Source organism: Amblyomma mixtum, chromosome 8, assembly GCF_055824585.1.
Source record: "Amblyomma mixtum isolate Tamu chromosome 8, ASM5582458v1, whole genome shotgun sequence".
Taxonomy (NCBI): domain Eukaryota; kingdom Metazoa; phylum Arthropoda; class Arachnida; order Ixodida; family Ixodidae; genus Amblyomma; species Amblyomma mixtum.
Window position 1 is genome coordinate 95,829,766 of NC_143019.1, and position 27,229 is coordinate 95,856,994.

Here is a 27,229-nt window from a genome sequence, read left to right on the forward strand (position 1 = left end):
ATGCTTATGGTCTGCAACGGCGTCCACATTCTGACCTTAGACCAGCTAGATGTGTTCGCGCACATGGAAGCCAGTCATTTTGGATGGTCGCATGCAATCATTGACATGTCGTCGGATTCTCCGACATGGTAATGAACCCGGGTGTCCTTAATATATTCATATCCTCCACTTGACGTCTCGCCTCAGAGTTTTAGTTCCTTTAAGGCAGCCAAAATTTGTCTATGTGGTAGTTTCTTGCGCCTGCCCATCTTCTTTCGTCCATGAGTCCAAGACATTACAAGATGTTTTCCGGAACAAGTTAATCTATTCGTGCGCAAGATCCGGCCTACTACGAGCGTGACTGACTGCTTAGATTCGCTATCTAATTCAAATGTTTAGAATATGGAGAGAACAGGCCTTGAATTGGGAGGCCATGGAAAGAAAAAAGGCTTACAAAGAAGAATTACCATGGGCACTCAGTGCGCTGGGGACGGTTTTCGTGGATGTATTTTAAACAAAATTCGGGTTTCGAGTAAGGTTGGATACATCATTACTTTTCAACAAGGAAGTGAAGCATCGGCAGCAATTTTAGCGTTATTCCAAAAATCACCGTGTCTTACTCTGACAGGAACGCTGAGGTAAACTGCACTTAATTATTGCTCTCAGTACAAATTGATTTACTGGCTCATTCTAGGTATGCTGACGTCTGTCTGGCAGCAAGATACGCATTTCTCGCCGGAAAAAGCGGACTTAAAAATCTTTCCTGCCCTCCATCGCACTGGTGTCGTTCTTACCAAAAATGACGGGTTGCCACCATTTTCAACTTGATGGCGGTGTATGTTCGAATCTAGCATGCGTTAGTGAAATTGAATGTGCAAATCCAAATACACGGAAGTCGTTAAAACGCCTCATCGTATATCCTTTCTGCTTGCAATGAACTACGAAGGTGCACAGCAAGCTGCCTACTCTACGATTTGATCAATTGCTAGGTCCCTGAGTGGAGATGCGACCTTGACTTCTTTCGCTGCCTAGCATAGCGAGCTATTTTGCACACCTGGCCACTGTTTTAACCTAGCGTATCCCTTAGAGGCAATACCGGGATATATATATATATGTACGTGAGCCTGTCTTTAAAGAGCAGTTGCGGAATAAGTACTCGCTACGATATTTGGTTCCTAAATAAACATTATAGCTCATGAGGTGTATTATATTCAGAAATTATATTATTCTTATTGCTGTAAAGATGCATGGTTAAAGAATTATTTTATTACTAGGAAGATCAGCGTTTCTTTGCTTCGGCCTGCGTACTCAGCTGTACTCTTCAGCGGGTTGAAAAGGGGATACACTTGGTTTCTTAGAATCCTACCTAGACGTGCTCATCTCAGTATTCATCATAATAATCGTGACTAGTCACGCCCACTGCAGGGCAGATACCTCTACCATGTCTTTATAATTAACTATGTCGTGTGCTAGCTCCGACCACCTTGTCCCCGCAAGCAGTTTTGTCTCCCTTGCCCTCCTAACTTTCTGTCGCTCCCTGCCATGCGTGCCTTCTCTTGGTATCCAGTACGTTACTCATAAAGACCATCGGTTATCCTGCCTTCGCCGCTGCCAGTAGTGGTGAGGTTAAACTCCTTCGGTACTCGCACTCAGGGCTGTTTCTTTTTTGCGGCCAGTGAATTAAACAGCTGAAAATTTTAATGGTCGGATTGAAAGAGTTCCAATCTGTGCCCACATATTTTTCTCCGGTATCGCAGTGCGACTGTAGGTTATAGTGCACGGCGCTGCGCCGTGCCAGCATCTATGCGCGTTCTGGGTGAGAGCTCGAAGAAGTGTGACCTCTTGAATTTCCCAAATTATAGTTTTTGCCACTTTAACAAACGCCGGCATTCAGTTCAACCACAATCAAGCAGCGCCTGTGTTGCTGGTCTCAATGACCCTCCTTTTCTGGCGTTTGATGTAATGCGAACGCCTGGGAAACAGGTAGAATAAGTTCCTGTGGTGAATGAAGTAGAGTCACAATCAAAAGGCATCCCCTGCCACTTTTTTCAGTCCGCGCATCGGCCACAGCTCGAAATTATACAGAGTAAAGTTTAGTTTCGTTCTTTCTGCGCTCCATACCTTTATATTTTTTGAAACCGCTTGGTAACAAATGCCTCTACGCCCACTATAGACGCTTTACAGCGGCGTATCATGGGGGCTGCCATCTTTGATCACGTGATCACGCCGCCATTACTCGCCTCCTGACCGCTCGGCGCGCGCCTCGTCGCGAAGGCTCCTGCGTCTGACGGTTCGGTTTCGACAGGCAGTGTTTCGGCTGATACGGTTGTAAAGGAGAGGGAAGACGACGCTATGGTTTGGCCAAAGCTTGGAAGGACATGTGACAACCCTAATTTGATCACTTCAGGCGTGAAAATGCGATAGGATTTCATGTCGCATAGAGCCTCTGAGCTCTCCGCCTCTTCGAGCCAACGGACGGATCGCCTGAATGCTTGTCTTTGCATGCGCTGAAGGCTCTGCTTAATGTTTTTTTTTGTTATTATATAAAACGTCAAGGTTGAATGTTCCTGCGGCCTTACAGGTCGTTGTCCTATCGTGTACCTGCATGCAGACACTGCTGTAAAACGCTCACATGCACATCGTACTCATTTGTTTACAACCTGTTAACGATGCTTAGGAAACCTGAAATATTTCCTACTGGTTGGATAAACATAGAAAGGCGACAAATATAAATAGGCACACCAAGGTTGACTATCATGGTAGCAGTACCATGCATCAAGCAGCCGTCATAATCTGGCGTACAATCATTTCGAAGGATTCCGCGATATAATTGTTATAACGCGCGCATGGCAACGCGTTCATGCTAGACGAATTTCACAATAACGTCAGCCTCATATAAAAATTTTTGGTACGCTCGACGCTCGATATGCGGACATGGAAATGCTCATGGTCTCTTTGGTTGTAATTAACCAGCTTCACTCTGAGCGTGCGGAGTCACTTTTAATGACTGTCTCGCATGGACCGCGAGCAAGTGATAACCGCCCAACACAGCAGCCGTAAACCAAATGCTGTAATCCGAATACGGTCCACGGAAACCGCGCTACTTGGAGCAAAATTGAACAGTAGCACCAAGACGGCGTGTAATACACGGACTGACGGTAAGCGTTGTCGGCTCGCACGGCAGTGCGGTGCATAATAAACAGCAGCAGCATGTAGGAGCGCAAGTCATCGTTTTTTTTTTTCGTTCCTAATTCGGCTTCGGGCGCTCCTTTTACTAATGGCCACACACACTCACTTACGATCAATGCGGTCTCAGCACAGTGCACAACAACTGAAAGCACGCCGTCATGGTTTCTGTGGCGGAACAGCTTCATCATGCGGCTGTGTTGTGCACTTACCCTCGCAGATTTTCCAAGATCGAAACCTTTCTTTATTAGCTATCTAGCCCTGGCGAACGTGTTTGTTGCGCTCGCCAGTTAGGAAAGGGTGCGTGTCGAATGGGCGTGAACATTGGCATTACCTACTTGTGCAGTTCGGTTCCGTGAAGCGATCGCAAACGATCGCATCCCGCACCTTTAACTCTCTGTCGCAATTATTGAAATCCACAGCACAGCACGTGCTTCCTCTGCCTATTCACATAATAGAAAGAACACATTCTGCGTCGTCGAGGCGCACTGCTGCGTCGAGGCGCACGCGCCGGCGACTTATGAGGCGAGTAATGGTGCCGTGTTCTGAGCGCACGTGTGGCGCCATCTGGTCTCAAAAGGAAGAACTGCGCGCTGTAAACGGTCTATAGAGTCACATGCCACGCAGTGCCTATAACCAAACTGGAATATAGATACAAAGAATTAGTGGCGCTGGGTTTTTAGCGACCTGGTTTGTAACGACACAAGCATGTGATAGTTTTGTCTGAGAAGCAATGTATACCTACTCTATATTTTTCAGTTGCTGATGACAAGGACCGGTAAGTGAGCCACTGGGAGGTTCCAAATAAAAATATTTTTGTTCGTTTGTTGCGTGTAATATTGTGAATAGTTTGTATGATACTGCTTCCTGCGACGACGAAGGATAGCCGATTTATGCTAATTCCTTTCTGTAATGGTTCAGCATGACGATATATGAGGAGGCTGCAGTAAGGAGAAAAGAAGCGCCTGATTTACGAATGACAAGCATTAATGGAAATATCATACTAAAAGCTAATTCTGCTAGCAAAATCTATAGAAAAAGCACTTTGAGACTTGCGACCCTCTTTGGCTACCCTTATTTTCGAAAAGTTATAAATCAGCCAACTTTGGCTACGCTAGTTTTTATATCAGATTAGCGATATGATGAGGCGTCTGCAATCCAGCATAAAGAACGCCAGATACCTTTCAGTTCTTTGGGTTAATTCTTTTAACCAACATAATCTCGAAGGCCAGGCAACGACTAATCTAAACTCAGATTACGGGAGTTCTGCTTCGGGTTGAAAATGCCCGTAAACTTGTACCCTAACTGTCAATTATTTGCCAATATCTGCGCATTGCGGTCGACGACGTATAATTAAAAGCAGGTGCGTTGCAAAACATAGCTGAGTATCAAGCGAAAGAAACGCGCACCACCTGGTGACATAAGAAATTAATTTACAACGGTCATAGGCCTCGCGTCTCATGATGGTGTTGGTGCCTATCGTGATGTTAGTTTTCTTTTGTGAGTTTTCTTAGCAACGATATGGTTGAACCTAAAATGAAACCATATTGAATATGCTCTCCGCTGCAGAATAAAACAGCCGGAAGATCTCTCGGAGAGGATCTTCTGGAACATAGCTTTCGGTGTGGTACTTACGAGCACAATTATGCATGTAGAAATACGACTAACGGCTGCGGATAGTGAACTAACTGCAAATAAAACGAAATTTAGTAAACGTTTGCTAATAGATTAAAGCCCCTTTGACTAGGCTTTGGGGATGTTGGTTAGAAGGCCCTAGTGATTGATTTTCTTCCATGCAGCCACGAGGAGTTAAATCTTTTCATTCGAACGTGTAAGACGCCGAGACGAGTATCTGCTGTTAAGAAACTTAATTTACCTTCCAGGAAAGGTGAGGCGTCGAAGGTCTGGGTCGTGGTGCTGTCTGTTATGGTCGTGCTGCTTTTCTCAATGGTTGCGGTGCTCGCGCTGCTTCTGATCGCATCTCCCGGTGAGTGGAATCATGCATCTTGAAGCATTCACACAGCTTGTTAAATTTTAATAAGCGGATGGAGCACTGAACGGCACTATTTTGTCTGTCCGGTCTATGGGCACACGTGTTTGGGATTGTGGGTCACATTTTCCTTGCCCACTGTTTCCAAATTGGTATTTTTGTTGCCTATTCAAAAGTCTTCTGTGAAAGTAGTGGGGTTACTGGAAGTATTACGAGAGGGGTTGACTCGTAGCGGTGTACGAGGTAGTGGCTGATGTTAGTTCATGTTTCGCGCGTGACGTGGGAGTAAATTGACAAAATTTTACGCATGGTTTTGACGGTGATAAGCTGCAGAAGGACGTGACTGTTCTACTCACTCATCTGCTAACCTCTTCAGTCTGCACACCTCTCAACTCAACATATTCGAAGTGCTTAGTCTACGTGTGCGCAAACAAAACATCTGAGGACGAGGATGGTCTTCGTGAAGGAGATGTGTTCAGCTCAGCAGCCACTGGTAAAGAACATGTGAGCGGATGTTTTGTCAATTTAATTTACTAGCCTCTGAAACTCAAATGCAAATTAACACTACTATTCTTTGTGTTCTTACAGAAGTAATTGCCTATTATCATTCCCCCAAGCACAGCCATACGGCTAAAAATGAAAGTTATGCAGCTTACACAGAATCTTGGTATAATAAAAAAATTTGTACCGCTCTGCGGTAATTAATACTTTATTACTAACGTAGTAATGTGCCTTTGGTGATTCCCCTAAACAGCAGACCAACCTTGTTTGTGTTACGCGGTATACAAAGGCCACGCTATTGAAAGCTTTCAACAAAATACTGGGGTGTTTTCTTTGACCTTTCGATACGGAGAGAGAAACAAGAGGCCGGTAGTTGTAAAAACAAATTCAATAAAATGGCACCTATCAGGTCCTTGTTCGGTTTGTAGCATTGGGTGTATTCAATAAGATATCACGTAAGAGGAATGGCTGCAGAGTTTATAACATGAAAAATTTCAAACGTTGTCGTTGTTGTTGCATGTTATTGCTTCTGGATCCCGTGCTTTCATCCCAGTGCAAGGAACGAATGTGGTGCTTTATCGCATTCTGAGAATTCTGCTCGAAGTGCTAAATGTTATTAATTTTTCTCCAATATCACTGTGCTCTATAGGTGCATATAATTAGGCATAAAAATTCTTCAAACGTTTTGACATCTTTCCATCGGTAGGGTGTAAATAGTCTAGATTTTTATTCTTGTATAGGGTTTCAAATATTAGTAGCATGAAAATAGTCAAGAATCTTTCTCGAACATACTTAACAGTCCATCTAATAAATTCTGCCGGGTGACCTAGCCCTCCACGCATAACACTGACTATTGGAAGTAGTTGTGAAGACACTTCGCATGCGACATATTTTTTAAAGCAGGACTGTGAATTTTTTTATTGTGTAATACTGTTGCCTGTCTGTGGGCCTTTCAAGTGTGTTGGTCGCAGGGTAGCTTCGCTCTACGACATTTTAATGCCGCGACAACTGCTCCGTGAAGGCGTTGGATCGGGAGTGAAAGCATGCTGCATGATGTATTGAAAATGTTTTAACAGCAATGGTGAGCGACTGGTTAACATCCGTTACTTGCCTCTTCCTCTTTATCTCTCTCTCTCTTTTTCGCACAATTTCGTCCTTCTTTTGGCAGAATCCTCTCGGCTATGGGCCTTATCAAATACTTTGTTGTTTCCTGCGAACGCAGGTGGCGATGAGGACCAGAAAGGCAACGGTGGCAATGCCCGCGCGGGCAACACAGAGACTGGGGTCGAAGGCGGACGCATTCCCGCGCCCCCTCTCGTCGTGGAAATCCCAATAGGATCCCGGATGAGTCCCACGGTGGTGTCGGTTACGCCAGGTGAGGTCATTGACGCCGAGATTTTTGGCGGCGTCTGGACAAACATGAACGAAAGTTTTCCACCTATGTCAGAATGAATAACCTCGAACATAATGCATTTTAACTTGTTTTATTGCGTTCAGCCTAAGAGCATGTGTCGATTTAAATTCATAGTAATGAAATGTTCTAGGAAAAAGGCACCGTTGGTAGGGAGCACCGACATATAGAAAACATCAGTGCCGGTTGAGACGAAGGATGTAATATCTTAATTTCTTCGGTGGTATATTTTTCGCCAATATTTTTCGCATTTTCATTTAATTCAAGGCATGAAGGCAAGCTTTAACCTCAGCAATGGATCCATATGAAATCTGATGAGTAGTGTCGTGTGTCTGGAATGTGCATTTAAAGAACCTGTGTCATCCTGTTTTCCGTAGAATCTTTTACTGTTTGCTAGTATGGCGAAATACGACTTTCACAAATATTAATAAAATTAAACGTCTTCAGGACAGAATAGTAAGAATTATTTTCTAGCGTGCCTTCAGACAACGTCATTAGCCCTATGATGTAGAGATAAGGTTTAGTTGATATAAATAACATTTTCAATTTTATACTGACTACAACTTTAATAAAAGATATAAAAAATAAGGTTTGGTTTATGGTGTTTAACGTCCCAAAGCGACTAAGGTTATGAGAGACGCCGTAGTGGAGGGCTGCCGAAATTTCGACCACCTGGGGTTTCTTTAACGTGCACTGACATCGCACAGTACACGGGCATCCAGAATTTCTCCTCCAAAGAAATTCTAGCCGCCGCGGCCGGGATCGAACCCGCGTCTTTTGGGTCAGCAGCCGAGCACCATAAGCGCTGAGCCACCGCGGCGGCACTAAAAAAATAAGATCACACATCTACACACTGTAGCTAATTTAACTACACATATGCGCCCTTATGTGAGAATCAGCACTGAGCGCTGGGTAGTAGTACATTTCAGGAGGAAAAATTACGAAATGCAAAGGCTATGCTGTATCATTCCTAAACTGTTGAACACGTTGTACGAATGAAATGATAGCATAGAATATGTTACGGTTCCGGAAGTAAATAAACTGTTTCGTGGTGTTTTGTGCTTCTCTTATGATTCTCTAATGCTGTATTAAGGTTTTTGTGTTTGATATCCGTGCATTTATACAGGGCTGAAATTACCGCTGTGCTAGTGCAGATACATTTATGTATTTGGTATTGTATGTGCATATGTGTTTTTCTTTGTTTTTATTCCAACTATCGTTTTGCCCGCAAGCTACTTTGTTGCCTGCCACTACTAATCTTGTAAGGGGCGAGATATTTGTCAAATTACTTAAATTCGGCCTTTTTTCTCATTTATCATGTCTCCATGAGTATATGAAATGAAATGAATGAAATAAATTTAGCCTGGGCTATATTGCAGCACATTACACGAAGCTAGGGACTTCTTGCTAGGTTCTCTCGCGTAGAAAGAAAGAGAGCACTTATTGATTATTGCATTCGATATGTATATGTCAAACCTATACGTTTCGCATTGAAATAGCGCAAAATATCTATACAGTAAAAAATATAACTACGATTTCACGATGTGATTCGAAAAATCTGCGTCAACAGGATCCGTATCGCATTTTCGCTGTTTTAATTACCGGCTTCCCACTGCGTGTTTTTTTTCAATTTTATTTCACCCCCAATTTTCTGGTCATGTGCGCCAGCTTCTGTGGACAGTGGCGATGGGCTTCTTGCGCGGGTAATCTTTATGGGCTGCTGAAGTGTTGGTAGAGGTCCTCTGAAACGTATAATTGTGTGGTGGGTTTAAGGCTCAGACACATGTAGAAGCATTTTCACCGAAGGCTGCCAGATTTGGCTACAGATGACATCTGAGCAGAATGAAAAGCTGAACTCCAGTTTAAGGGGGTAAGATATTTAGAAAATAGCGGCTTATTGGGCTTTTGCACGAAATGCCGTAAGGTCACTGCAAGCAAGAAGGAGGAGCACTTATGGCGGCCAGATTGCTTTTGGGTAGCCGCGTTGGTTGCGGAGTGGAGTGACCGGAGGAGAGATATGGGATTAGGGTGATTTTAGCAAGCGTCCTTCACTTACGAGACCCACTTTATGGGGTCCTAAAATTACGCGATCTGTCATGGGAATAATGATGTCGAGGCTTATAATACGAAAAGGAAAACAATACAAAAAGTTAGACTCCGATGCGAGATATGTTAATTCAGTGTAGGCATGCGTTAACATATTAGAAAAAAAAACTCGGTTCTTAAACTTGGCCTCTATGAGTAGAGCGCGAAAGCTTTATAGGGCCGCTGCCGCTGATCGTCAGCTGCTATGACGGAGAAACTGTGCAAGGCCTCCGCTGCGGGTGACTCTGAGAGGTCTCACAGCTATCGGCGGGACGCAGCCCCGGCAGGGCGCAAAGTCAGCCACGGCATGTGGTGACGCCGGCGACGACTCCGGCTTTTCCGCCTCGCGAGCTCTTTGCACCCAGTGGAATCAGAGACTTGATCTGGAGGAAGCAATAAAAAATTTGTCCCAGTGGAATCAGAGACTTGATTTGCAGGACGTAATTCAAAAAACTGTTTAGAACGGCGAGGAGGGACTTGCAAAAAAGGTTTGTACTGAAACTGACGTAATCTGTGAAAATAACAGTAAAGGGGCGTTGAGAAACGTATGAGAAAGTTATACGAACAAGCTACATAAAGTGCTTGATGTATAGTGTTTCGTGCGCCATGTTTCTCATATAGCCGCCGCGGTGGCTCAGTGGTTATGGTGCTCGGCTGCTGACCCAAAAGACGCGGGTTCGATCCCGGCCGCGGCGGCTGGAATTTCTTTGGAGGAGAAATTCTAGAGGCCTGTGTACTGTGCGATGTCAGTGCACGTTAAAGAACCCCAGGTGGTCGAAATTTCCGGAGCCCTCCACTGCGGCGTCTCTCATAGCCTTAGTCGCTTTGGGACGTTAAACCCCATAAACCAACCAACCAACCATGTTTCTCATATGTTTATTGGCAGTGACTCTTTTTCGTGCTCTATTTGCACACTATGCTAAGTTTTCTGCATTGCCTCTCTCGTACAACCACCGCTTTTTCTCCCACAGCCCCCAACACTGCTCCTACGGCGCGGACTCTCTCTCCGACGCACCCTCCGGGGATGCAGAATTGTAAGTTAATACCTGCGCACTGAGCTCGCAGGCGCCGCGAAACACGCGGGTTCGTCCTCCATTTGAAATTTACTACATCACTGACGCATCAAATACCCGATGTCTGGCACGACATTTCTTTCAGCCGTGATGATCTTTTGAAGCGGCCCGCGTTTCTCTGCGGCAGCATTCCTGTTTTCATGCTGTTGACCCCCGTCACGCTTTGGTCAATGTCAGCCAGCACTAGGCATCAGTAATATTAAGTCACCCTGTATTTACAGCGGCCGCGAACAGCGAAATTGTTTTTTTTAACGTCTTTATTTCTGCATTTAGTAGGCCGACGCCTTGCGGCAGAACTAAGGTGCTTCATGGAGGCTGGTGTGGGGGAGTGGTTAAGGGTGGGGGTGAGGATGGGGGTGGGGATGAAGGTCGGAGTGCGGGTGGGGGACCGGTGTCCGCTTCTTCCTCGAGGTAGTGTCGTCCCGAGGTCGGCTCCGCGAAGTGATGGCCTGGCCCTTCATCTTCCTTGAAGTAGGAAAGAAAAGTTCGCCAGAGCCGGAGTGCGTCTGATGGCCCGATGTGCGATGGCGGATCGACCCATTCCTGCAGGGTTCCAGGTCGAAGCCCGCCCAGGGACTTGAGTGCTCTCTCCCGTACTGCGTCAAAGGTAGGGCAGCTCCACAGGAGATGTTCGGCCGTTCCTCTGGCAGGGCACGTCGGGCACTGAGGAGTCGGGTATGAGCGCGGGTTTATGAGGTGCAACTTCGCTGGTGATAGAAGCTGGCCGGTCTGGGCTCGGCGAAGGAGCACTGCCTCCACTCTCCTTAATGCGCTATGTGGACGGCGATATAGTTGCTCAGGGTTGGCCAAGTGCTGGAGTATGCTGCGACGATAGCGATGTGCGCGATGCCATGTCTCCGCCCTGTCCATGTGGGGCGACGACGGGTGCGCAACGTCATCAGGGGGCCAAGAAGCGGAAACGAATGTGGATACAGGCAAAGGTGCGGAAAGAGCTGCTGCGCGCGCTGCCTGGTGTGCCTTTTCGTTTCCAGTGATTCCTTCGTGTGCAGGAATCCATTTGATAATTACAGTGTAGCCCTCCTCTCGCAGGCGGCGGGCTTCTGTTCGAATAGTGTTGAGAACGGCATAGTCAGCTCCCCCTGCGCGGCAGGCGGTGTACGCTGCTTGTGAATCTGTGTAAACATGGTAGGTGCAAGGAGCCGGATCTTGTCTTTCTACTATTCGAGTAATGGCAAGTCGTATGGCAATGAGTTCGAGATTGGTGACGGTGTGTTCCTCGGAAAGCCGTTGAACTACAGAGGTATCTGACACAGAATCGTGACAAGCTATAGCGGCGCAGTGTTGAAACTGAGCGGCGTCTTTGTATAGTTGGATGGCTCCTTCCTGGGCTAACTTGTGTGATGTCTTGTCGTGCCGTTTGGCGGCAGCTTTACGCCTTTGAGGATTAGCCGGACTCATATTCTTTGGTAATGGCATACCATCTACTAAGTCGATCAGTTCCCATGGCGGGGCAGCGGATGAAAGTGGCTCTAAGTTGTCAACGTTGTAGCCTAATGCCCGAAGGATCTGTCGGCCAGCCTCCGTTGTGGAGAGACGGACTCGCTGGGCTAGCGATTGCTGCTCTGCCACATCCTGCAGGGCATTGATTTTGCTGCATGCGTGTAGGTTCACTACTGGGCAGTACTGCGGCAGACCAGTAACCAGGCGCATCGCCTTGCGATTGATTCGCTCAAGTTGAAGGCGTTGGGTTGCGTTAAGCTGCATGAACGGATATGCGTACAGGATTTTTGATGTTATGAGTGCCAGGGTAATCTGACGGAGCCCCACCTCCTTGATTCCCCATCCACGCGCAGAGACACGGCGCATAAGGTGTAAAGCCTGATGACAGCTATGCATCGTGTTATGAAGCCAGCTTTTGGCTCCTCCATCCTCGTCAATAAGCATGCCGAGTATGCGGATTGTTTGTTTCCGGCAGATAACTGAGTGCCCTAAATGAAGAGAGATACGTTTGCGTTCGGCCTCGGCTCGTACCCGCGAACCATTTAAGACAACCACATACTCGGTTTTTTCGGGAGAGGTTTCCATTCCACACTTCTTGATGTATTCATGGACGGCATTAAGGCCTGTTTGTAGGGCTAGTTCTTGCTCTGCAGGGGACCCTGAATTAGTCCACAACGTTATATCATCCGCATACACGGCAAAATTAAGACCGGGTATCGACGACAGCATTGGCGGGAGACCTGACATAGCAATGTTAAAAAGAGCCGGTGATATGACAGCGCCTTGGGGGACTCCTGTTTGGTTATTTTGCCATTCACCCTGAGTATCTCCAACCATTACTGAGAAAGTTCTTTCTGCAAGAAAGGCTTTCACGAAGCGGTAGAGGTTGCCGCCTATCCCCACTTCCTGTAGCCGGCGAAGTATGGTCGAGTGGGGCACGGAATCAAACGCCTTTTTGACGTCTACCCCAACAACCACTCGGAGCTGTGCGCTGCTAGGGTATGCGAGAACGTCGTTATAAAGCCTTCTGAGAATGTCTTGGGCACAGAGCCCTCGACGAAAACCTACTTGCATAGGAGAAAGGACGTTGTACTTGTCTAAGTACCATTCAAGTCTTCTTAGAGCCATACGTTCCATGACCTTACAAAGGTTGGACGTCAGCGATATTGGCCTGAGGTCTTGTAATGTTCGACTTGGCTTGCCAGGTTTTGGAATCGGTATAACCACTGACTTCTTCCAGGCAAGAGGAAGATCACCGTTGGCACAGTACTTGTTCATCTCTTTCAAGAGGGCAACTTTATGCGACTTGGGAAGGTTCAGAAGTGTTGAGTAGCGTATACCATCCGGCCCTGGGGCGCTATTGTGATTGGAGTCATACAGAGCTGCCTCCAGTTCGTCTAATGTGAAGGGAACGTCGTAATCGTTTGATGTACCTGATACGGGGTCTGCAGGCAAGGCATCTGCATTTTCAGGTTGGGGAAAAAATACCTTCCCTTCTTGTATAGCTAACTTCGCCGGGGAGACATTCAATTTCAAGGCCATGCATTGGGCAGGGGAAATTGGCTTCTTGCGTCCAAGGATAGCTCGAAATATGTGCCAGGCCTTTGATAAGTTAGCTGCCCCATTGAGTGAGTGGCACAGCAGCTGCCAGTCTTGGAGAGCGAGCTGCAGAGTATACTTCTCAACTTCTTGACTGATGCGAGTGAGAGCACGCCTCCGATGGGGTGTCCGGCCTGATGGGCGATACGCCTTGAGAACCCGAAGCCTACGATTCCACAGATTCAAAAGGTGCGAGTCCGGCTTTGGGGCATCAAACTTGACTGAAAGCTTCGTTGTAGCTTTCTTCTTGGCATCGCTGATCTGAGTAATGAGCTCGTCTAACCCTGTGGGAACGTTCATCGTACCGAGCATTCTACGAAAATCGTCCCATGAGACGTGCTCCTCTATTCGACGGCGTTGTTGCCGCTGTAACGACTTTCGCCCTCGAGGAGCCCATGGGACCACCACGGAATAATGATCACTGCCCATGACATCATCAGCCCTCGACCATAGGATCTCACTGGGATGAGACACTATTGTCAGGTCTGGGGAAGTGTCTTGTTGACCTTTGTGCTGGCCAAGGCGAGTAGGTAGCGTGAGATCGTTGGCTATGGTCAGTTTCGCTCTGACAATTTGCTGCCAAAGGTGCCTTCCCCTAGCATCTGAGTGATGATATTCCCCAGCTGCTGTGCATGGCGTTAAAATCACCCCCAACTACAACGCGATCCTGGGGATATATCTTTAAGAAGTGTTCTACAAAAGACATATCTACTCGATATGTCGTAGTACCGAATGATCGCGCATGAATTGAAAAAACTAAGGCTTGTTGGCCGCCATCTAAGCTAAGGCGTACTCCCGCTACCTCCTGCGTCTGCGTGCACCACGCGGAAGTATCTAGTTCAGTGTGGGCCGTGCGCGACAGAACAATAACGCATGCCTGCCCATTGGCCATTGGAGGCGCAGATCGCGATCCTGGCCCGGGACGCCGGTGCTCTATGGAAGGGGTGCAGTAAGGTTGGTACCCTATTAGATTGGGCTTATTAATGCCAGTCTCCTGAAGCAGGACAGCTAGAGGAGGCGTTGGCGTGATGGACAGTCTCCTCTGAAGTTCCGCTTGTTTGCGACGGATTCCCCGGCAGTTCCATTGCAAGAACCATATAGGAGAGTCCGAAGCAAAAATGTCATGTGGTTTCGCACTAATTCCTGCCATTATTAAACTGAAAGGTACGCGGAAGTGAAGATGATGTGTGCCCAATTTCGGGCTCTTCATTCGGAGAAACCTGCGACATTCCCAAGAGTGGGAGCATACGCTTGATCACCTTGGCAGTGACCAGTTCGATAATGCGCGTGAGCTGGTTTTCATCTAAGTGTAGCGTACGCGAATTATCTTTTGCAAGATTCGTTTGCGCGCCGCGTTGCGTATCACGGAGTGTTTCAGCGTAAACCCGATGAATGCGCGCTTGCTTTGGTGCCGTCACGGTATGCTCAAAAACTGCGGTTAGAGGTGAGGTGGCATTCCTTTGACTATTGCTCTCAGATTGTGTGGAGGGCTTGTGCGCGCCTTGCCGTTTAGTTTTATGATCGCAGTCTCGTGTCTTCTGCAACGGCTGACTTTGTAGTGGAGGGAAGTCCTGATTAACAAGTACAATTGACTCCGAAGCTGATTGCTGTGTACTGACAGGGCTCTTTTGCGCCGTCGTCGACACCGTTTGGTTACCACGTAGAATCTCGGCTTGTTGTTTGCGTTCGTTTCGTCGCGATACTCGGATACGACGGAAAATGCCATTCCTCAAGGTTTTTGTGGCCTGCCGCCGAGCAGGGCACATTGGGTCCGTGGCTACGTGGGGACCTCTGCAATTGCGGCATAGTGGTTCTGTCGGACAAACCTCGAGGTTTCCATGTGCAAGGCGACCGCAGTACGAACATCGACGTTGGTCGACTAGTGGACACGAAATTGCCCTGTGTCCGATTTTGTGACAGGTCTCACATATGATAGACTTCGGGTCATAAGGTGTTACCGGAAGGAGTATGCTGTACAGATGAATTTTTCGGGGAAGTCTGGAGCCCTCAAACGTGATTAGAGCTGCTCCGTTCTTGCCCATAGGCCTGGCGTTTATTATCCTGCACGAGTAGCACGTGCGGTTTGCCATGAGCTGTTCGCTTGTTAACCCGTTGGCACGATAAATGTCCCCGCGGATCTGGCCGGGGCGTATGGTTTCATAAGCTTGGATAGGTGTCTCCTTTCCAGAAATTAGGAGAGACTGCAGTCCAATCAGATGGTCTCTGGCATGCATATGCGATATGTCGACAGCAAACTGATTGCTTCGTTCAAGAGGCCGTACTTGAAAGCCAGAGTGAAAATGAATTTTTCGAAGCTCATTAGCAACAGCTTCGTGCAGGCAGTGTGCGGGGAGTGTCCCTAGTTGTCCTGGTGAGGTTAGCTTAATTATCACAGTGTATTTAACACTGATTGGATCGGCGGCTGCGGCCTTGTTCTTTCGTCTAACAGGCTGCCAATCATCTTCTTCAGTATGTTCATTATCAGCCAAGTGATCTATTCTGCCCGTTGGGGTGACTATGGACGCTGAGGTACAGCCTAGCGTTCGATAATGCGCATCCGTGAAGCGAGCAATTAAATCTATCTGCGAGCGGGCATGTTTTACGCCGTGTCGTTTGTTCTCAAAGCGAGTGCTTTCTTGAGCCATCCGCGAGGTTCCTGACCCCATCCTAGGTTGCTTGGCAAATTTCGACAACGGAAAAGTGCAAGATCCTACCTCGGAAAGGGTGCTTCCCGGCTTGTTTTCCGTGGAAAGAACGGAGAATGGGTTGGAGACAGGTATCGTCGCAACCACTTGAATGGCTTCGTCATCCGCCATGCTTTCGTCGGCACCGAGCACGGCGTCAGGTTGGGCCGCGTTATCTGTGCCGCTGCAAAGCGATGTTACCGCGGCGTCTTGCCGAGGCTGCTGCGAAGCCATGTTGGCGGCTACGGCGGTAGGCGTATCCGATGCATCCGGATGGTTTTCTGGGGTAGTCGTTGACGCCGAAGCGTTGAAACCGTCGTCCACAGGTGGCGAGGAACACGAAGGGGGTGGCCCATTCATTTTTGGGAGCCTAGCCCAAAAACGTCCGGGCCAAAAAGCTTCAAAAAGTCGGAGCGATGCGAACGTGCGTCTGTTCGAGACGGCTGCTTGCAGCGCCACCCTTCCAACTATTTCGCGAAATTGTTTCTCGGAGCATTTCGGAAGAAAGGAAAAGCAAGGAATTAACATGACCAATGCATAACAAAACGATGCATACGCATAGAGTGCAAAACAAATAATGCATAAAGCATGTTTGCACAAAATAAAACTACACGAGCAGGAAGAAAAGTTTGCTCGTAACCAAATTATAAGTGTTTTCCTTCTAGTAACATAATTTAAAAGAAAAATTTTTGCGTGCACTACTTTGATGATGTACCGGAAAAGTACACAAAGTAACCTATAAACAGACTTACTGGACTGCTGTTACAGGAATGCCCTTCCTGGCTCTTTACTACCATTTGGGTCAAAATATATTGCGTAAATCGCGTACATGGGTTCGTAGGAGCGTAGAGTCGTTTTCTTTGGCCGTGATAAAATTAAAACATTGCGAAATGTGAGAATCTATCAGTTTCAGAGGAAATAAGATACATAATCTATTGGTTTCGGGCCCGAAGCATCATGCTCCTCTGTGTCTTTTCATCGATGAGGCGCACTCATGCTCCCAAATGTCGAGTGATGGAGATAGCCTATTTTGACGGTCTTGCGGCTGCTTGCAGTAATCGTGAAAATAAAGATTTCTTTGAGTATGGACGGAAACAAATTGCTTGGAGATTAGGTTCTTATGCTCTCCTTAAGATATCAGCATCATTATATCTTTACTTTGTTCTCCATCGAAGATATCAAGTCTGGTAAAAAGACCGCAGTATTTTGAACAGTAGAGTGAGGAGGCGATGATGTCGCACTCGAGGACTCAGATTCTTGGATGTGCCACGAAATGAAGACGAGGACACGCTCTAAGCTGCCTGCTGCGCAGAGAGAAGCAAGGCCAAGGAAACACTCGAAAAGGATATAGTGCGTCACATATTTGCAACACGAAACCTGTGGTTGAAAGGAATGTGACTAAATCAGTAGGGTCTGGGAGTTTGAGCATAGGCGTACTTCAGTAGCGTTTATACAGGAAATGAGTCGAGAAAATTTACGGCACGCTTCAGCAGGGGAGCTCTTTGGAGATTTGCGTCAGAAATGTCCACCTGGATAAGCAAGCTTCAAAATTCTGTATGGCAGCGCCGGAAGGGTGTGCAGAAAAAATCTGACATGCTTATCAGAAAGGAAGATTTGAGGGGATATTAAAGCTCCGCCTTAAGGGTATGACGCGATAACGCTAATATGTTAACGACCATGAGTGTGGAAATGGTAACTCTCGACTTTACGCACGTAGACCCTTGGGAGTCTCAATACCACTCCAGGTGTAGCAGTGGTGCAGCGGTTGAGCCATGCGCCATGGTCCTGCGTTGGCAGGTGCTACCACCGGTTGGGCTTGAAGGAGACCCAGGTTGCTGTTCCCGGACAAATACTCACGACCAGTTATTAACTGCCATCTGCCACGGTGCTCAATTTCCTTACAATCCGATGGCCAGGTTGTGCTGAAGCCACAAGGTGACGTTACAGAGGTGTGAAACCTGTGTTACTATTTCCGGAATTTTTCGCCCACAACGCCGCCGTCGACGGCGACGCCGGATTTTCTGTAGAACGGGGGCCTGAACGCTGTTGCGTTAAAAGGGGAGCCTCTTGTCTGAAAGCTGGAACTGCCGAAAGCTGCGTTGTACAGTCAGAAACATAAATCTGCCGCTGGTGCCACGGGCGTTGTGAATAATCAAACGTTATAAACTAGTTACGGGATTTTTGCCTCTGCCTGATGGTGGTAGCCGCGCTAGCTAAGGTGTCAGACAGTGAACATAGTGTTATCCAGTTGAACGGCAGATCTATGTTGCAACTAAGGATGTTTCCTCTTCTTTGCGCCTTTGGCTTGCTGGTATGATATAAATATAATGCGCAATTGCAAGTGTGCTTCTGCATTGTATTATGTACTCTCAACACGAACAGTGTTAGCACGTTCGGAATCCGGTATCCAAAACCCGATATCAAGAACGGTGTATTTACAACAAAGAACATCAAACCTGTAGATTTTCGCAGGTGTCTAATTGATTTCATCCATTAATCATATGGTGCTCCAGCTTTAGCGCTAAGCATAGCAAAGAGTTAACGCGTTACAACTGTTATCCAAGGCAAGCATCACACAATGATGCTTGTTGATTACTTACACTACCTAGAGAATGTCCGGGTAAAATATCTTGTTTGGACATTTTATTAACACTAGAGGATGACAAAGAAGCCAGAACTGGTGTCCCTCAGTCAGGACGGTTCAGTGAGTACTGTGTGATCTACAGCACAACGCGGCGTCTTCAACACATGGGAACAGCAGTTGCTTTTTTCTTCCCATCAGCCAAGAAAAGTCCAAAGTGACTGTCATGCTGTGTTCATGGTGAAAATATCTTGTTACTTGCTAGGCCAATGCTTTGGAAAAGCGATTTTTTGGCTGATGCCGCCAAACTGAAGGTTTGGTTTGGTTTATTGGGGTTTAACCTCCCAAGCAACTGAGGCTATGAGAGACGTCGTAGTGAGGGGCTCCGGAAATTTCGACCACCTGTGGTTCTTTAACGGGCACTGACATCGCACAACACACGGGCCTCTAGAATTTCGCCGAATGTGCTTTCGTCTGAGCAAACTCTTCTTTATCCAGGCTCCGTTGGCGGTTACTACGGCAAGCGTATTGGCAGGATCAGCAGCTACGCCCATGGCGTCACTGGCTTCGTCTACGCCGCCAGCGGGAGCAGCATTATCATCACAGACCTCAACTTCGACGGAGCGGACCCTGGTGCGCAGCGTCTCCCGGGTTTATAAGCGCTGTGTATTTTTATGTTATACCCAATCCTTTAAAGATACGCGCCCACTGAATCTGCGTTTTTATGGGAGTAATTGCCCGTACTGAGCAGCATATTCTGACCACACATGTGTCACAGCCACCTCACATATTGTTCACAATTACTGCGCGGGTGTTACGGCTGTAGGGACACAATTTACCTCCCCTGCAATTCATGTCGACCTTCACTATCCAGCCATCCACTGTTTCGTGTATTGTTAGCATCTTGTTGAGTTTCGTAACATTTTCGCTTGAAGGGAACAAATCTGATTGGAAGAAATTTGGCACGTCTGTTACTACGCCGAAAACGTCGGTGCTCTCTAACGGGGGCCTAACAGTTCGATCTCTTTTTTTGGAGGGGGGTAGACATATGACAGGTATTCCTATGGTGTTATTTTCTGCTTATTTAAATAGTGCCTGCATTACACGTGCGGGCCGGTAAAAGCACCGATTCAATATTTTAGTCAAGAGTATTTTGTTCTGCGATGGCGATGCAGTGAGAGAGCAGATCCGAAGCACTTCTCCGCACGAGCTGCTATTGCTGGAGCATGCGGGCCCCACCTACAAATTACATATGGCGAGGTCCGTATTTTTATGCTGCTTTTTGCTTCAAGCAGTCACAGCAAAGAATCATTATGGAGGCTTGGGATTGCTGCGTACTAGCCACATATACGTAAGGATGCGTATCCTTTCAAGTGGACGTGTCAGGTGGCAGGCAGCCTTTAGCTCCTTAAAGGCTTGGGCAAGTTGGTGCGACATGTTCTGGGAGGAACTGTGCGGTGGGGTCCGACGTGGACTAAAGAAGGAAAACACGCATAGAAGCGCTTGAATATGCTTTCTTTCGTCCACGTCGTCCCCGCCTCGCCATTTCTACCAGAGCCTTTAGTTAGGCGTTTTTCTCAGGTGGTTTGCGGGTTTTTCATGCTGATGGTATCCAAGTGGCAGCTACATGATTATATCTGTTCGTTCGCAGCTGCCCGCTTCTGGGGTGAATATACCCAAGGAGAGTCGGACCAGGTTACCGGGGACGTGATCCCCGACGAGACTGGCAGGTTTGTATTCGCGTCTCAGAATGGGTTTTCGGCTACTTGGTTTTTCTTCGTTGACTCGCCGGGTACAAAGTTGTCTAAGCTTCTGAATCACAAGCTTGTTTGCTTCCCCATCTGGCACTGCGGTATAATGCTGCAGAGAGCGGGTGACGTTACCCACTGCTCAAGTTGTTTTCATGCTGAATAGCATCACGGCATTTGGAATGAATGGACATATCAAAAGTTGCGGTGCTGCGGTCTTATACGCTCTGTATAGTGGAGCAGTTATAGCGTTTCGTGTGTTTTTATAAGTCAGATAAATACCGCTCTATCGTCGATATTTGTCTGCAGCAAGAGAAGCATTGAGCCTCTTTCAGCAGGCTCACTGCACTCACTGACGCTTGCACCACAGCGCAAGAAGAACGGAGCGTAGTAACAAGAAGGATGACAGGACGAAGCGTTGAAGTAAAAACTTCCATATGGAAAATCGGTGAGCCCATATTTAAAGGGAGCATGTCATGCCGCGTAACCAAGGAAAAAGGACGAAAGGGAACGAAAACAAAAAAAAATAAAAAAAGCTGTTGTAGAAGAAACTGTGACTAAAGGGAAGAATTTTCTTGACCACACGTACAACGTACCACCTTCGCAGAAAGTAACAGAGTAACACCTGTTTCCTTTCAACCGTGTAACGGAGTCTTTGCGGCACCCCCAAACACCGGAAGGTGTCAAAACATAAGGACAAAGGCTTGCCTTACTTTACACAGAATCAGAGCTCAACGGCTGCCATAACTGCTTCGCTACGCGGCTAAGAAACAAACCACTTGAGCCCGGTTACTTTTAGCAAAGACTGTACGTCCAAAGCACAATGTGTTGCGAGTATGGAAATAAATAAATTCGCCCAAAAGCAAGTTTCGCTTTTAACTCTCTGAGGTTGTTTGGTGTTTTGAGCACATGGAACGTTCATTTCAGCATAGCCTTCCGCTTCATTCCAATGCCCTAATATTTTCATGCCTAGAATCTAGATTACATGAAAGACGTTAATCCAGAGTGCTATCTAGAGCGCTGAGACAATTTATACCGTCCTATGCTTTATGTACACGCATATACATTCAATACTGGAAAACTTTTCTTAAGGATAATGTGCATATTGCCTACTCGCATGTTCTTTGTTGCACAGCTGCAAAAAGCGTTTTGCGCTTTAAATAATATTACGCAGGTTTTACATGTGTGCACTTAGCGCAGTTTATCCCTATGAGTGTAGACGCCCAATAAGCTCATGATAGTTGGCGCCTGCTCTACCTTGCAGCAACGGTGTCCTGAAGGCGTACACGAATGCCACCGTGCACCTGAAGCTGCCGAAAGAAATCACTGCCTACGAAACTCTGGGCATCTACAGCCCACAGGATAAAGTGAGTGGTGCATCAGGAGAGACGAACATTTCGGATGAACTCCTTTGACCCAAAGTCACTGTATGTTAACTGGTAAAGTCATTTTTTTATGCATGTTCTACACGAAACATCTTGATAAATCAAAGAAGTGGAGACTAGAGTGAAAATCACCGCAGAAGTAATTTATAAACACGGCCTTTTCGGAAACTGTCAACCAAATCTCTAAAAGTCGATATGTGGTCTAAAATTTATGGCAGAATGAGTAAGGGTTTCGAAAATAGCCGGTTGAGATTGAACGGAATGATTTAGATGGCTCGGCGGATCAACTGAGGCTGGCTGTTACCCTTAAGTGTGTCGTTGAGATTTAGGAATGCATGAACTTGGGTAGGGGAAAAAACCGGCCAGCTGTTAAAATTACAATTAATTTGCTTGTGTAAATGCAAAATATGTACAATAGAGTACAGAGCACGTTACCATTGAAGCCTTGGGTACCTATACGGCCGTTATGGATATATGCACTCATTCAATATGCGGGACATATCATCCGAATTGTGATCGAAACTTGCATAGGCAGATGGTATAGAGGTGAATATTTTCTTCGTGAAATAAAAGAGTAATTACCCGTTAGCGCCCACTGAAGCGAGCGCAGCCGCACATATACGCAACATAACTATAGAAAAAATACAGGCATAGGTGCGCAACGTCTAGTTATGGTATTTTTATCATCCACCGCAATGAAAACAGTTCGAACTTCACATAAGACGCAGAAAAGGGAGACGAGACACAGGCGAGACATAGCGCCTCTGTCTTGTCTCCCCTTTCTGCGTCCATCGTGAAGTTATCGCTGTTCTCGCTGCGATGGAAAACCAACAATCATTTAGGACACGCTCACATGAAAATAACTGAAAATTGAATTCTTTTCCAATTGAATTACTTTCGTAAATACGCCAGTGGAGACCCTGTAGTGGAAGATTTTGGTTGTGCAGTATAAAAGGGACATGTCTGAAATATGCGACGAGTACTGTCACACTCCGAAATGCTGAAATGTCTACAGCCTACCGCCGGAAATGATGTGCGAAGCTTTTTAAGAAAACTACATTCGGTTACCGACATATGGTTGCTTTTGAAGACTTCCACGCAGAAAAGGAGCAAAACAAGATTTCATTAAATAATTGTACATTTATATGGATGAAAAAATATGTACATGACTGCCGATTATTCTATAACAAGTTTATAGCATGCGAGATAAATAATGTTACTATAATACAGTTTTTATCTTTGTGACAGTAGGTATCACCGTTGAGGAGCTGATTTTTTGCTTACGGTGTATATATTAATACACGTAATCATTCATTTGAACATTGATGATGAGTATACTTTGTGGAAATCGTTCAAAATGATAGTAGCGTAGCGAATGCAAAGAAAGAAAGGCAAATTGGAAACAATTCATTGATTATGTCTTCGAACGACGTTTTTCGAATGACGACTTTTATTCGTCGTAGCATTTGGCTACAGTGATCAGTGCATGGGGGTAAGGATAACGTACCCCACGCCCTCAGTCTAACCCGCCTAACCCACAAGCGTCTGCTAAACAGAAAAAAAAGTAAATTTGAAGTCTCAATCCAGGATTCCGATCACTAATTGTCGCTTGAGAGAACCTATAATTTCTAATTAAGATGGAGGCGAAATTCTAGAGGCCCGTGTGCTGTTCAATGTTAGTGCAAGTTAAGGAACTCCAGGTGGTCTAAATTTCTGGAGCCCTTCACTACACCTTCCCTCATAGCCTGAGACGCTTTAGGATGTTAAACTACTGTAAATTATAATTTTAAAACGCATCCCCTCGTCGCATTCTTTTTTTACCGTATGAACAAACTATGCATTCGTTTCCTAAGTACCCTGTGCTGGGAAAATATATTTTTTTTTCATGTTCATAAACTACGGTTTAAAGTAGTAAACTAGAAAGTTGCCATAAATTTCACCTGATCAAGATACGAAAATTGCTAGAGGTAGCGTGAGCATCTGTGGTAGAGCAACCGTTCGGATCTAAGTTTAAAAAAAGTAGTTTCTTAATATTAGGTTACCTTTTTGTCGAAAATAGAATCTACTCTTTTTTTCTGAAAGATTTTCGGGGCTTTTAGCAGCAATTCTTTATACAAGACCCAAGTTGAACACCTGTGCACTGCAAAATGTGGCTGTAAAGCGATCCATAAAAAATACCAAGTAGTTCGAAAAAAGAAACAACGAAGTAATAAGTCGACATATCAGAAAATACAAACAACTTTCCACTACGGCGTCTCTCATAGCCTTAGTCGCTTTGGGACGTTAATCCCCACAACCAACCAACCAACGTTTTTATGAATAGTAGCATAGAGCCTTAGTGCTAAGGCGCTGCGTGATTCCTACATAGACTAGTGCATATTCTGGGGACCATTATGGTTCCTCGTGCTTTTCCAGCAATACTTCGGCTCGGTCAGGATACCGAGCGACTACGAGTTGCCGAAAGAGCAGAGCTTGGGGATGCCGACCTCCAGATTTGGGAGCGTCATGGCCAGCGAGGTGGTTCTCACCGACAGTTCCAGTATGATCTTACGGGGCTTCCTCAACGACGGACAATGTCCCTGTGAGTGGAAGTGTGCCCCCCGCGCATAGTTGCAGCAAAGGCGAATGCACGCGTAAATTATTGCGTAACGTATATTACCGGTCCCTTGGGCAACCTAACTGAAGCTGAAATGCGAACGAGTTTTTTTTTTCCTTGCGCTTTGCAGTGAGTCTCCATTGTTGCTTGAATATTTTACCGCTCTCGATGACCGTACTTTTTAAGACTTCTGCCGCCACATTCGCTTTCTGAAATCCTGGTGTTGTGAAAATCATATAGTTTCAAGACAACAAAAGGATAAGAAAAAAAGCGCCTAGTATTTCTCAAGTTATGATTTTGGGAAAAGTATACACAACTTATACAATAGCTTCTGAATGCAATGATTTTGTACGAACTTTTCTTATCGTAGGCTGCACAAGCTCGCAGATGTGAATAAATTTTATTGTGTTTTGGGCATTTTTTAAGCTTTAATAAAGGGTAGTTACATTATGTGCATATTATCGGAACTGGCACAAATCCACTATTTTACGGCAGCTCTACCGTTCGGATCAAGACACAGGGTACCTGCACCACATGTTAGTGCGAAAATTCCATCTTGCATTCCCAGCAGCTGTGACGAAATAACTTAACAAATCTGGGATGCTTCAAAAGTTTGACAGTATGCAAAAACCGCTTTCAGGTTTAATCAAGGACTATCTCTGGCATTTTGGCAATAAGTTAGCATTTTTTGTTCTCACCACAATCCCACTCTCAGAAAGAGACTCTCACTGCGTGTATACTCGCAAAGGCAGCATGACTGGTTAAGCATTTCCAAATAACTAAACACCCTCGAATACATTTTGCCAGCGTGTTACCAATTTGCTTGTCAAACCACCTCAAAAATATTTTTGGCAATGTCTAATGCATGAATGGGCAAATAATTCTGGATATGACTAAGCTGCAAAAAGATTTCGCTCTTGTGTAGCGGGGAAGTAAATCGCCCTAACGCTTTTGCAGATACGTACTTTGTGGTGGCGCCGACAACCGTGCCTCATCCGGAGGAACTTACGTACCTCATTTATGACGGCAACAAGTAGGTACCGCATTACTACCTCGAATTGTTTATGCACTGTATCGTGATATGCCTCCATGCGTGTGCATGAATTCATAAGATTTTAAAGTGGAAAGAAGAAAGTAAAAATAGGGAAACAAAGGCGTAAGCAGTATGAGTGGACTTTTTCATCTAAGTTCAGTTTGCTCTGTTTTGGATTGTAATCGCAAAAAAACACAACGTCTTGTTAAGTATTTTCAAGGCCGGTTCGGCCTCGAGGAGGCAATTAAACAGGTTGGCGTGGATATGTTGAAGGGTCGGATGATGTCCGGAAGATTGAAGGATGCCTGAGACAATATCAGCTGTTATCATGACCTTGTAGACTGTTCTGCAGTAAGGTAAAACGCCACTCCTATTTGTTTTAAATTGGTCATATGGTGTCCCAGCTTGTGCGGCCACATCCACGAAAACATTCATGCCGCTTTTACGAACCAGTCTCTTTGCGTCCCTGAGTTACCTTCTTCCGTTATCGCCGAAATGGATTACTGCTTTTTGCTTTCCCATACAGAATTGTTAACAGCGGTTTGTCCCTAATGCACTGAGGTATATCTCTTGTTGTCAACGCGGCGCGTCATATTTTCATTTATGGAGTTTACTGCGCTATCTTAATACTAGATCTTTCAGGAAGCCTCTAAGATGGCACCCTTTCTGACTTGGCTTCGATGATACCTATCTTGTGTAGTATCCTCCTATGGGCTGCCAGTAAGCTGCTATTCGTAACTCATCAGCGTCTACGTAATGCAATTTAAGTCATATTTACGCGTGTGGTTTTATTTTCGTGATTTTTATGTAAGCAGTGACTAATAGATGACGATATATGAATTCGCTAACAGCATCCACCATTATTTACAGGCTATTGAAAGCCATGAAACCTGTGTCAATTAGGATTCATTTTTTAGATTAATTTTGAAGCTTGTCATTGTAGGTTTCATGCTCATGTCTGCGAAAACGCAGGTAGATTCATTCCCTCTGCCCAAATATTGAATGCGACGATGACATGTTTAGCCGAATGTCAAGAAAATGCCCCTTGCTAAACATGCTTTCCTATCGAAACCGCCACAATAAGTAAAACTTGCCTTGCTTCTGTTAAGGGTATCCTTGGGGAAGAGGCAACTTCTTACAAGATAAGCCTGTCTGTCGTTCGCGGCGCACTAATCAGCCAACATCCAGAAATGCGAGTGCCATATTCTTTGCTCGCTTATGTTTTCAGGCCAACGCGATCAGCAAAAGAAAATCGAAAGTGCACGCGCTGTGCTGAGCGAATGGAACATTGAAAACCACTCAAGCACATAGCTAACCGCAGCACGGTAGAAAGGCCAAAGGGTTCAATGTCTCGGTAACATTTTTGTTTACACATCACATGGAACATATGCCTGACCAGCACGCGTATTACATTTGGAAACTGCGTAAAACTGAGAATGGTGGTTCATTTCTGCAGGATGGGTGAACTGGCGATCTACAACAACACAGACGTGACGATCCAACTGCCCGAGGGCTGCCACTGGAACCAGTTCAAGTGGTTCTCGGTGTTCTGTGTGGATGGGCTGTCGAGCCTCGTCGACATCGACATCGACGCAGGACTTGCCGAAAGACTGCCTATGCACAGTCCAGAGTCGGTTGTTTTTCGCCACTAATCAGAAAGCGGCTCCAATCTGCACGGTGAAAGCGTCCAATGCAGCCCGGGTAGTTCAATGGATTTAGTCGCGTAATTTACAGCTAGCTAAGTGCTGCCGTTCTGATTAAACTGGCCGCTTGGTTGTCGCCAAATGTTTCGATCGTTTCATTTGCGCTGCATTATTCCAAGTTTACCGTATTTCATGGAGGATATCTCAATCATCGGTGTCTTTAGGTTAATTTTTGCCCTTCTGCGCCGAAATACCGCGATAAATTAAAGGCAAA

At 46.0% G+C, this 27,229-nt stretch overlaps 1 protein-coding gene across 1 annotated transcript; it reads left to right on the plus strand.

Moving 5' to 3' along the window:
- LOC149333627 (protein Skeletor, isoforms B/C-like) lies at positions 1-27,229 on the plus strand. The gene is made up of 10 exons (XM_089557767.1): positions 1-128; positions 5,049-5,152; positions 6,879-7,031; positions 10,124-10,186; positions 19,049-19,183; positions 20,202-20,280; positions 21,563-21,665; positions 24,099-24,264; positions 25,237-25,312; positions 26,769-27,229. The coding sequence occupies exons 1-10, from the start codon at positions 1-3 to the stop codon at positions 26,962-26,964; spliced, it is 1,203 nt and encodes a 400-aa protein (XP_089413893.1). The 3' UTR covers positions 26,965-27,229.

Bases quoted from the DNA above. Each gene is read 5' to 3' on its own strand.
- LOC149333627 (XM_089557767.1), top strand. From the start codon at position 1: ATGCTTATGGTCTGCAACGGCGTCCACATTCTGACCTTAGACCAGCTA. The intron at 129-5,048 runs GTAATGAACCCG...TTTACCTTCCAG, and splicing joins TCGTCGGATTCTCCGACATG to GAAAGGTGAGGCGTCGAAGG. The intron at 19,184-20,201 runs GTGCGCAGCGTC...GTTCGTTCGCAG, and splicing joins CTTCGACGGAGCGGACCCTG to CTGCCCGCTTCTGGGGTGAA.